At 38.3% G+C, this 12,857-nt stretch overlaps 1 protein-coding gene across 1 annotated transcript in view; it reads left to right on the top strand.

The window, feature by feature from the left end:
• Window positions 1-6,587: 6,587 nt before the first annotated feature.
• The window catches only part of LOC149233960 (protein TONSOKU-like), a 220,193-nt gene continuing 213,923 nt past the window's right edge, over window positions 6,588-12,857 (top strand). Inside the window, exons 1-3 of the mRNA XM_089368106.1 lie at window positions 6,588-7,156; window positions 7,342-8,148; window positions 8,316-8,492. Coding sequence (XP_089224232.1) covers window positions 6,884-7,156; window positions 7,342-8,148; window positions 8,316-8,492 — 1,257 coding nt within the window. The 5' untranslated portion in view covers window positions 6,588-6,883. The remainder of the gene's footprint in view (window positions 7,157-7,341; window positions 8,149-8,315; window positions 8,493-12,857) is intronic.

Here is a 12,857-nt window from a genome sequence, read left to right on the forward strand (position 1 = left end):
CAATTTCCACATGCAGTCTAAATGCAAATGCACATGCATGTATTTGTTTTTCAGTTTCCTTAATGTGAGAATGACAAAAAGAAAACTAAGTACAGATCTGAACTATTTTCTTTCAAAGCAACAATACTAACAATTTTCTCTTTTCGAAATAAAAGGAAGACTAAGACGACACTTTGCGATTTCGAATTTAAAACTGCTTTCGACACTTGAAATACTAATAATTTCAAAATCAAATACAATGGAAAAAGTATAATCGACTATCTAAAAGAGGAAGACTTTACGACACTCTTTTTCTTGACTGAAAACGACAGTTGCGACACTTTCAGATCAAAAGACGACAGTTCGATTAAGCTACTTTTTGCAAAGGAGAACTGTAAATGATGAAAAATACATAAAAAAAAACATTCACAGTTCTTTATCAATGGAGGCTGAATAATGCAAAGGAAGAAGGTTTCAACAATGATACACTGATCATAGATAGCAAAAATTCTCAATAAATCTAAAGACAATGAAAAAAAACCAAAATCTGGAGGCAAAAAACAGTCTTACTCAATCATCGCACTTGTAACACAGGGAAACAAGGATGTATCTCACCTGCAACACACGGGAGGTGCGATGCATCTAGATTGCCAATGAGAGACAGTGCGATGGTCCAGGGACGAGACTGAGCTTGGTTTTCACTCACAGTTTGTAGCTAAGTTCAGGGATTTAGGCTGAGCTAATGATAGACAGTAAACACAAAGTATAGGGGTTGATCTAATGAGGTTATTTGAGCTACCACCAGGGCACTTAGGATGTTTGCAAGTCAAATGTTCAGTTCATAAACCACCCGAAGATTGACTAAAGCAGCGTTGATCTACTTTGCAGTTGCATAGCAAAAGCAGTTCGAAGGCTAGCTGGCTTAACTTTAGGTTCCGTATGTAGTTTATAAAGCAAACAACAGTAACAAAACAAACAAACTATTCGCTCCCCAGCGGAGTCGCCATTTTGTTATCGGGAAAACTAGTGTCCATTCAGAGCTGCTAGTCCCACTAAGACGGGTAGCTATCTTAGAAACAAACAAACCAAAGTTACTTGTGTTTTCCTTTATGAGAGATAGATGAGAGAGAAGCAGAGAGTACCAACGTCAGTCTTTCGCTAGTCTCCTTGCTTGTTTCCTCTCTCCCTTGATAGAGCTTTCACCACTCCTTTCTCACTTGTCCCGCTTCAAAGAACACCTGTAGAGTCAAAACAACAAAATACCATCAAAGCATAGAGATCCATAACCATAAACAATATAGGATCAGATGTGCATTAACCATATAAATGCATATATAAATACAAGATTCATAGATATACAAGTATATGGAGGAAAACTCAAATAGTTTTATTGATAGAAGTAGTAGAAGAGAGGATTACAACCAAGCTGTCTGATCCAGCATCATCCTCCTAGCATGAAAGCCCTCTTCACCTCATAAAAAGCAAGATCACCCAACAATACAATGTCTCAAAGAGAAACCAACAACACTTCCTTACAAATTACAAAATTCCAGCCTTTGGATCTCTAGGATGAGGGATCCATATATAGATGTTTGCAGAGGAGTGAGTCAGCTTCTGGGATTTTGATTAGTGTCATTTCACTGATAGTTCTTGGTTCCACTTGGAGATTTCATGATCTCTTACTCATCCCTGAGCGAATTCAGAGAGGCAAGTGTCATATGAGCAGTTTCTAGAAGATTCTTTGAGTTTCCACCTAGCAAACTGCCTCTGCCATTTGTCTGTTCTCGCTCATCACACCCTACAGAAGGGCTTTTCAGTATGCATCGCACCCTTTGTGTGTAGCAGGTGAGATGCATCGCACCCTCAGCATGGAGCAGTCTGTATGGTCCAATTTTGACCAGTTCTGAGCAGTTTTTCAGGGAGAACTTTTGGGAAATGATGTAATCAGTTGACCTTGATCCTTTAGGGTATGAAACAACACTTTTAGGGGTTTTAGAGCCCTTGGTTTATTGACATATGTGATTGGGGTTGCAGCTCCCAAATATGTCTATAACCTGGCAAAAATTTGAAATCTATATTATGAGGGTTATTTTTCCTTGGATTTTTAGATTTGATTATTATTATTGCATTGTTTATGCATGCAATAGATAATATGTCAAAAATAGAAAACAAATAATACAATTACTCACAAACTACAATAAATATGATGATATGCTTTGAGAAACCCTTCAGGAGAAAATCCAATTAGAAGGCGAGGTTTTTTTGCTCTCTTTTGTCTAGAATGGACATGATGCAAATACTAAGGAGAAGGCATTTTTATATGTAGTTGCTTGAGAATTTTGGCCTATGGGTTTCTATAGAAGACTGACCCCCTCTATTATGCTCTCTCTATCCACATTTAGCTACTCTACTGTACTATGGAACAAAATCCAAACAACTAGAATGGAACCCCTTTTCCTCCCAGTGGCATGGTTATAACATAACTTGATATCTAACTAGGGGTTAACTTTGAGCCATTCAACCCTCAATATGAGTTACAATTTGACCCTTCCAGAGTCTTCTCATCATCCCCATGTGGCTAAACCCCTTTTCCATGAGTAATGGGTCCTGACTTGCTATCCTCTTAAACTATGGTGCCCAATTACGATATTTCAACTTTTAGAAAGTACAATTTTTGCATTTGAATTTCGATTGATGTCTTTCTTGGACCGTTGCAAAGATCTTTGCGTGGCAAAGTTTTACCTCCAAAAAACGTCATTTAAGGCATCAAATTGGCCTCAAAATGTTTTTGACCCCAATTTTCCAAATTGGCATTGCCGCCAAAACTGTTTTTGTAAGTTGACTTCTCCAATTTTTCAACCCTAAAAGCATTAAGATGGATGAAAAAATAATAATGATCCAATTTGGATTAGACAACAAAAAAATGGAATTTTAGCCTTCCAAGCAATTGTCTAATAGATTATTTACACTGGGGCTTTGGAAAAAGGGAAAAGGAAGAGCTTACATCACACTTATTTTGAAGAGTATTCCAAGAAATTATTGAATCGAAGGATTAAGAGGAGGAGAATCAAATGGATCAAATCAACTTGCACCAAGATAAGCAAAACCATTTACCTACTCTACAAGACAAAAGCCCTAGATTCAACTTATTAAATAAGATAGCAACATTCTAAGTTATGGATGATCAATTAAAGATAAATGCATGAAAAGTGACATTAGATCAGTATAAGTAAATACATGGAGGGGGTGGGGGAGTCCCTATTATAAGAATAAAATATTCACATCAACTGATCCATATGTTTGTGTGATGAAATTCCTCTAAGTCATGTTACCACACAACCTAACAAGGCCCTAGGAGGGCAACCTATGGGACAATTACTAGACCAAGTGACAACAATGGGATAAAGATCCATTGTCACCTCAATTGATGTCCCCTACTCTTTACAGACTTTCACCGATGGGAGGAGTCTTGATGGGAGAGGAACCACTTGAAAAAGGAAGGATTGATGATCTATGTGTGAAGTGATTCCACTAAGTCCATTCAAGGAGAGACAACAATTATTCAATGCTTTAAGGAATCTAAAGGCTTTCCAAGAAAGACTTAAGATGGAGATCAAGACCTAGGGCTTAAAATATGCAACAATGATAGGTATGCCTAGAGCTAAGGTTCTAAGGGAGAGATAGGACCTCTTAAGAAGTCTATGAAAATATTTGACACCTCAAATAGGTCTTTTGCTCCTCTTCAGAGACCTAACAAGGGCTTACTCTAGGCTTAGGGCTTTTAGGGATATGTGTGAGAAGAAATTCCTCCAAAGTATTCACTAGGTCAAGGTAAGATAGAGGAAAGGGTCTCTTGAAATTTACTCCACCAAATACTAGGCTCATATGACCTTCAAGAAGACCACCTTATCCAAATAAAACTAACTAGGTTTCCCTTGTAGGGCACACCTAGGGCACACAAATTTATGGAGAAATAACCGTGTAAATTCCACCAAAATTTGAGATTCTCTAGAGGAGATGCAAAGGAAGAGTTCTATCTGATCAGCATTTGAAATTCTCCCTCTAAATAATTTCGCTAGATGCCCTAGATAGATGTCCAAGGAAAGAGAGGCTGGAATTTTTGAGAGGAGATAAGAGAGAGAAAAGAGAGATTGATCACCAATGTTCTTGGACCAGTGCCTAATTCCTTGGGCTATGGAGTCTACGATGATTCAAAATTTGCCAAACTTGTCTCTAAGGAGGCTAAAGAGTGATGCCCTAACAACCAATCTTTAACATTTACCCACTCAATATTTATGGATTTTGATGGAAGATAAAAACAAAATTCCATTCATTAGGAACATTCATCTATTTTAATGTAATGAGTGACATATGCAATTTCCAACCAAATAACCTTTAACAATGATATTATTCAACAAATTAGGGTACAATAGCATTAACTAGTTGCAACAATTCCATACATTAGATTTTATTCACGAGAAGATGACAATAAGATATATCCAACCATAAATCAAGATGTAGCTCCAAAGAAGATTGAAATTTTAGCTTCCAAAGATATTGAAATGCATCTAAAGTCTCCACTAGTGTCCAAGAGAAAAGTGTGAAGTCTTTTACAAGAGAAAGATCCAAGTGATGATGACGAGGTGGATTGGGACATAAGGGTCTCAAGGCCAAATGCCATAGGTTCAAGGGAGGCAATGATGAGGGATGTCCACACATTTGGGTGTATATATGTAGGAGGGAGAAAATGTGGTGCATGAGTTACCTCTGGCTTTGTTTTTCCACCCTTCTTCATTTGCCTCTTGCCTTTTCTTTATTATTACTGATCAGGGATCCAAGAGATAAGAGCATGTTGTGTATGATATAAGCAGTGATTACCTCCTTGAGGTGGGGCAATTCATCTCCCACCAACGATTGGGATGTGCATGGGTTCCTTAATGAGGTGGGGGCACTCATGGGGCCCTAAGAACTAGGGTGATGGCCATAATGAAGGGGTAGAGCTCATGTTTGGCTGTTGCTCATGTGCTAATATAATGTCCCGACCATCTTTTGCATTTTATACTAATTTTCTTTTGTTTCTTGCTTGTGGCCATGTTATGCCTTTATCAAATTTTTAGCTGCATCAATCTTTGGGGCAACGTTTCCAAGCTTGACCCAGGCGTGTGGACAAGGGGAGTGGGAGTACCAGAGCCTTGTGGACCCAGAGAGGGAAGATGATGAAATAGGGCATGTAATGTGCATAGGGGAGTGAAAAATGTGAAAAGGGAAAAAATGATTGTTCTACCAAAATCAAGGTTTCCCAAATAGTGCCCATCTCGAGGCTATAAGTTAATAGGGGAAATCCCACGAGACTAGGATTGAGGATTAACCCCCCATTTAAAGTGAGGGAACAAGACTACAGTCAAAACCCTTCCTTCTTCCAAGTAACCCAATAATCCATACCCATTAGTGCCCAAGGAAAAACAAACATAAGCACTTGATTGCACAATGAAAAAAATACCTTTCGGATTAGACGACCCACCTTCAAATATACACTGTCAATAGATGGGTGAGGGGACACATGACTGGCTCAAGGAGAAGATATCAAGTGGCACAATATATCAGTTACACTGGTGGCTATTAGGGGCTGCTGGTTGCCCGCTGAAGACAAATCTCGGAAAAATCCTATGGGGTCACCCACTAGTGGTGGGTAATAAGTCCTTTTACTTTAGGTGTGTTCATCTTAAGGTTCTCTTCAGTCAAGTGCTCTTCCACAAGTCTTCAATCTTTTTTCTCTTTAATCTTCCATAAACAAATCGGGCAAGTAGATGCAAATGTGGAAGGTAAGCAACTTGTTGCATAATAAAAGATAATCACAACATTATAAGTTCAATATAATGCCCAAACTAATATGCATAATCAAACATAAAGGAGGCTCTCTTATAGCCTCTAGGTTCTATCTAGTTTTTACATCTACATTCTAAAACCTTCTTGAAAAATATATACTCTAAGCATATAATTAATGAGTGTTAACAAGCTCCAAGATTGAGTTGGTCCAATATTAAAAGAGATTGTGCAAATTTTAACCCTCTGAATATAATTATATATTAAAAAAAATACACTAATCAGTAATCATGAAAATTTAACAATTAAACTATTTCATTAAATCCATACTAAATACGTTAAATAACCAAACATTTTTGAAACAACATTATATTTTTATTATTATTATATATTTTAAGTTCCATTTATATTTATAATTGAAATGTTATATTTATAACTTTCAAATTCAGCTATAAATTGTTAACTTAAATGTAATCCTTGTAAGTTTCATTTATATATAATTGAAATGTTATATTTATAACTTTCAAATTCAGCTATAAATGGTTAACTTAAATATAATCCTTCCACTTTTATTGGTTGAATGACTTTGAACATACAAACCCACACCATATTATTGAAAAAACGAGGGAGAAACGGATGGGGCGCTCGTTATTAGAAACCACTGTTCTCCCGCCATTCAAAGTTTAATTTGGCGGGAAATTCAATGAATGCGGGACTTAGTTTAATCGACTTTTATGTAAGATGAAGAAATACTGTCAGTTGGCTTTCACCAAGGATGTGTAAAGATGGGATACTTATGCCAGAGGCTACGGCGAGCGTTCTAACCGACCTTACTGGTTCATCAAGCCATATACAAGTTAGTCGGTTCTTTGAAACTTTAAAGGAATGAATGCTTGCCTTCCTTAGCTCGAAGTCTTGCAAGACAGGACCAGTCACTATTTCTGGATATAAACGCAGGCAGGAACGACACTCTTGACGATATTGCCAAGGAGATAAGTTTAAAATTACTTTACGCATCTTAGCGAACGTTGCAGCGCATCTTCGATCAGTTTGTGGAGGAGAAAAAAATCATATCCTCAACATGGCTCGGGGAAAGAAGGACCTGGAGATGGCGAGAGCAGGTTACAGAGATGCCAAGAACAGAGGAGACCACGAAGAAGAAGCCCGATGGGCCAATCAGATGGGTCATCTCCTGAAAGAAAGAGGAGAATATGTTGAAGCACTCAAATGGTTTCGTATTGACTACGATCTCTCACTCAAACACTTGCCTCAGAAGCAGCTCATGCCCACCTGCCAGTCCATTGGCGAAATGTATTTGCGTCTCGAAAGATTTCAAGATGCCCTTATTTACCAGGTAATGAAAACCCTTTCCATAGAAAATCGTGTCCATATTTATCTACAAAATCCTTTGAGACCTACTTGGCTTATAGGACCACTTTTCTTGGAATCAAAATCGAAGCTAATTGAAAATTGCTGGGAAAAGCTTGAAAATAATTATAGTAGAATTTAATCATAATGGATTTTTTTGTCGGTTTGTAGAAAAAGCATCTAGAATTTGCGCAAGAGGTCGATGACCTGGTGGAGCAACAGCGAGCCAGCACACAGCTTGGCCGAACTTTCTTTGATATTTATGAAAAAGACGAGGGTAATTATTCTGCTCTAGAAAATGCTAAGAATTATTTAAACATTTCGATGGATTTAGCTCGCACTCTGAAGGAGGATGCTCCCAGTAGGAATTCATCATCCTTTGTCAAGGAGCTTGTGGATGCATATAATAATATGGGCTTGCTGAAAATTTATTTGGAAGACTACAGACAGGCTGAGAGGGTTTTGTTGGACGGTTTAAGGATTTGTGATGAGGAAGAAGTTGGGGACAACGATGAAGGACGGACTAGGCTTCATCACAACCTGGGTCGTATCTACATTGAAAAAAAAGAATGGGAAAAGGCCAAGGAGCATGTAAATACTGACATTGCAATTTGTCAGAACATTCCTCATCCTCAAGGGGAGGCCAATGGCCTCATCAATCTGGGTTTGATACATTATAAATTGCAGAAGTATGAGGATGCACTTTTATGTTACAATAAGGCTCTTAGGATTGCACATGATTTGGAGGATGAAGATGCCCTGGTGCAAAATATTAAAATCAACATCCAGACTACCGAAGAAGCTAAGAAGATTATGAATGATTTGGTTCAAGAAGAACAACACCTGAAGAAGCTATCTCGTAGTGTTAGTACTATGATAGCCACTACAGCAGAAAGAAAGTATCAGCTCCAGCTCCAGCAGTACAAATCTTTAAAGCAATTGATTGAGCTTGCAATTAACATTGAAGCATGGCCCAAGGTACGATTCTTGCTTAATTGATTCCATGTTTTACCAATATACTTAAAAGACTCAGTGGGATTGCCCAGTGCACTGCTTTAAGTGCTTTCTTGAAAATGCTGGTCTATTTCTGCTATTTTTTTTTGAGTATGGTTGTGGGTTCTGATAACATTTCATTTTACATGCAGCATCTTGAATTTGCTAAAAGAAGCAAGAATATTGTGAAAGAGCTAGTGGACAAGGAGAAGCTTAGTGATGCCTTGCTCGAGATCGGTGAAGCTTACTACAATCTCTGCAAGTATGATAAAGCAAAGAAGTGGTTTACCAAAAGCTGGATAGTAAGCAAATCGATTGGCAACATCGAAGTAAGCATTATTGTTATAATAAAGTTTTTAAATTTTGAATTTGAAAACTTCCTTTTAGTGCTATCATATTTTCTCACAACATAATCTAAATCTCGTACAATGTTATGTCAGGGAAAGTAGCATCTATGATCATTCTTGAAGTGCATATGTACAACAAATTATTGAATTTTATTTACCAGATATTATTTTGATTAGTCCATTATCAAATTAATTCACGGGGCAATCCTTTTGGTGAATTTAGTGATAATCCTTGACCCATTGATTCAGAAGATTACTTGACTGTTAACATCACCAATTGATCGATCATAGAGGGAATTTTGTGGAATATACATTGTTCAGTGTAATTGCTAGGCATGATGCCTCTTTGAATATTATCGAGAGTGCTAAAACCTATGGATGAGATGTCTATCATTTCTTCTCAAAACATTTTACTTTGTATTTGATGTCCCACAAAGCTAGTTGTCCATTGTATCATGAATTTAGAAAGAATAAAATTTTATTTTGAATGAAGAATATGATGTTATTTGTTTTTATAGTACTAATTAGAGTGTTGATGATGGACACATTGTGTCACTTTGTTTCATTGAAGGGGTTGCTTCTTGTTAAGTACTGCGCTCTATTTAACATATGACTTGTTACCTCACAATCATGCTCACCATGTCACAACACACCTTGCAGGCTTGCTTCTACTAATCCATTGCATCCATTATGAGCTCCATATCTAGTGTTTGGTTATCATCTAATGTTGTTGGCATTTGTTTCTTGATTTCACAGTTTGTCGACCAATTTCAACCTAAGAATTTAGAAGCACTAATCACAGGTGGGCCTAATATGGATCTACCATATAGCATCCTTATCCAAGGCAATAACATCTCACATTGAGACTGCTCCATTCTTGTGTTATTGTGGTATATAAACACTTGATGCCTTTTGTAAGGTTTCAAATGTTCTAGTTTTGTAGTAATATTCTCTGTAAGAGTTGGTACAATTGGATTCATTGTGCTTTTCATGTTGAAAAATCATGTAGAAAGAGATGTAAGCAAGGTTTCCAAGTTACTCTGTGTGAATTGGATGTGCCAGTTTCACGCAACAAATAGAGTTGCCTTGTAAAAATAGAGATTCCTATGAGAACTCTAAGCCCCATCAATGTGATACATGTATTCATCTCAAAATTTTAGATGCAAAAAATAAAAAAAAGTAAGTGTTCATTAGTGAGATATATCAAGAGTTTACTTGCAAGTTGTCATGTGCAAATTGAATTGGTAGGTTGGAACAGGCCTCCCAAATCCATAATTGATTTGGTTTTTGTGGAATTCATGAATTCAATTTGAAGTGAATGTATTTTTAATAGTGCACAACAAGCCCACAAAACTTTGCAAAAGCAAAAACAGAAAAAAAGAAAAACTAAAACCCAAAATTTAGCTCAAAACTTCTCCCCTTTCTAATTAATGATGCCCCCCCCCATTTGTATAAAACCCTTTGATGGATTATGAGCTTGTGAAGAATTTGGCATTTATTCATTTAGCTTCATTCTTGTGGTGATTAATAGTGCTTCTTGGGTTGATTAGGATGTTTTATCAGAAATTTTCTTGGGAGGATTTGGAAAGAGTTCCATGGGTTGTTTCTTGGATTTGCTTTTTTTTTTTGTTGATTTGGACTTGTTATTCCATGGATTCAAAATCTAGATTTGGTTCTTTATCGAAGTTGATTTGGAGATGATTTTGACCTTTGATTTAGAGCTTGTGAATGTATGTAAAACTCTTCTTGTGACCCTCATTCTATTTTACAAAAAAATGTTTTTGTTTTTTTCGTAGATTAATGGTAGTGCTTTTTGGGTTGATTTAGAATGTTTTATCAAAAAATGTCTTGGATGATTTAGAATGTTTTATCGGAAATGCTTGTAGACCATCTGTAAGGGCTAGGATGATGACATAAGCCCTCCCTCTGTAGTGGGAGACATCCTCTGGACCTTGGAACATCTGCCAAGTGTATGGTGCATGTGTGGAGCCGGTTGGGCATAGTGAACCACGTGCATCATTCTCATCCAAAAGGTGGAACACGAGTAATCAACGAGTGGCGTTGGGGATCTATGAAGTGCTCTCTGCTATGTTGGAGCCCATGGTTCTCAACACTCACTTTACAAGTGCCAATGTGGCCCTCTGGAGGGCTAGGACTTTGTATAGGGTGACCAAGCCCAATATGGAGACCGTGAGACCGTCTTGCAATCCTGCATAAGATCCAATGTGTCTCTTTGCCATCCAATACAACAAATCATTAGAATAATCAAGTAAAAGAGCTTATAAGTCATGGAATCAATGGGGCACATCATGGTGGCATGCCCTTCCATAGTGGGCTTTGGCATGTACAAGTGTCTCTAAGCTCAATAAGGGGCTAATCAAGGACACTATTAGGCAATTTCAACCTTTAAAGGGGGTTGACATGTCCATGGTACATCTCTCAAGCAGTAGGTGGCAAATGAGATAGTAATGGAACAAAGTGGGGATTAAGGGATTCATCCAGACCAAATGTCATGGTACAAGGGTAGCTATAATAAGGGAGGCCCAAACTTGGGTATGTGAGTATAGGAGGGAGCAAATCATGGTACATGAGTTACTCTGACCTTTGTTTTTCCACCCTTCTTCATATGCCTTTTGCGTCTGATTGATTTTTTTTCATAATTGCTTAGGGCTCCAGGGGATGAGAGCATGATGTGTAGTATATGGCAGTGGATACCCTTAAGGTGGGGCAGTTCATTGGCCACCAGGGGTTGGGACAATCATGGGTTCCTTAATGATGAAGGGGGCTCATCTAGGGCCCATAGGAATCGGGGTGATGACCATGGATAAAGGGTAGAGCTCATGTTTGGCTTTTGTCCACGTGCTAAATTTGTATGTCCCGACCATCTTTTGCATTTTATGGTACATTTCCGGTTGAGAGTGGCCAATTTATGCTTTTTCTTTTCTTTTTAGCTGCATTAACCTCCGAGCATCGTTCCATGCTCGACCCAAGGTGTGGACAAGGGGAGGGGGAGGCTAACCCTACGTGGACCCAATGGAAACACGGGGAGATGAATAGGGTTTGTTACCCACCATTTTGTGGGTGATATACCTAAGAGATTTTTTTTCTCCAAGATGGTCCTTAGCCAACAGCTAGTAGTCCCTTGCAGCCACCAACTAGCTCGTTGTGCCACTTCCTCGCCGCTTGAGCCAGCTGTGTAGTCCCTCACCCATCTGCCATGATCGTATGTTTGAAGGTGGCCCTCCCAAACCTAAAGGTATGCCTTGTCATTTGGTTTGCGATGGAAGACACAGGTTTTAAGGTGTCATTCATTGACGGGAATGTTCATCTTTGGCAAAGGAATCCAAGAGATGCATTCAATCTAGGATTCAGGGTTGAAGGTCTTTATCAGGTTGGAGGAAGTCTGTTGGGAGCAATGACTTGTGATACTTCTCTAGGAAGTCTGATGTAAGGAAGATGATCACAGGGATGCCCGAATTCAACTTAAATCATGAAGGTGTTTGTTAGGGATGTGAAGCTGGAAAACATATAAGGGGACCATTCCCCTCAAGTGAGACTCGAACCACTGATATCCTTCAATTGGTCCATTATGATCTATCATGTATGTTGCTTGCGACATCTTTGGGTGGATATTTGTATTATGCTATTTTTGTGGATGACTTCTCTTGCAAGACATGGATCTATTTCTTAAAGAAGAAGGATGAAGTATTCAAATGGTTCCACTCTTTCAAAGCCTTGGTCGAGAATCAAACAGGGAAGAAGATCAAAATATTGAGGACCGATAATGGGACCGAATATGAGTCAAATGAATTCAAAGACTATTGTAGAGAAGCTGACATTAAGAGGGAGACTACAACTGCTTATACTCCTAAACAAAATGGTGTTGCCGAAAGGAAGAATCGTACTATCATTGAAGCCCCTGGGCTATGCTTCATGATCAAGGTCTTCTGAAGTTCTTATGGGGAGAAGCTACCAACACCATTGTGTATGTCCAAAATCGATGCCCACATCAAGATTTGGACTTCAAGACACCCAAGGAAGTATTCACCGTAAGAAAATTGATGTTTCTCATTTTAGAATTTTTGGTTGTTCCGTATACTTTCTTGTATTGAGAGAGAAAAGAAACAAACTAGATGCATCTAGGAAGAAAGGAACATTTGTGGGCTACAGTGAAACTTTGAAGGCATATAAATTTGTGCCTGGTCAAAGGGAAGTGGAATTAAGTCATGATGTCACTTTCGATGAAGATTCCGCTCTTAGAAAGATTCGAGATCTTCCTATTCCTAGGAAGGCCAATGATGATGCTGATGCAGAAAAGTAAGATGAACCTTCGTCCGATGAACCGAT

Source organism: Pinus tabuliformis, chromosome 8 (assembly GCF_031772625.1).
Source record: "Pinus tabuliformis cultivar Carrire ecotype Pingquan chromosome 8, CPIR1, whole genome shotgun sequence".
Classification (NCBI taxonomy): domain Eukaryota; kingdom Viridiplantae; phylum Streptophyta; class Pinopsida; order Pinales; family Pinaceae; genus Pinus; species Pinus tabuliformis.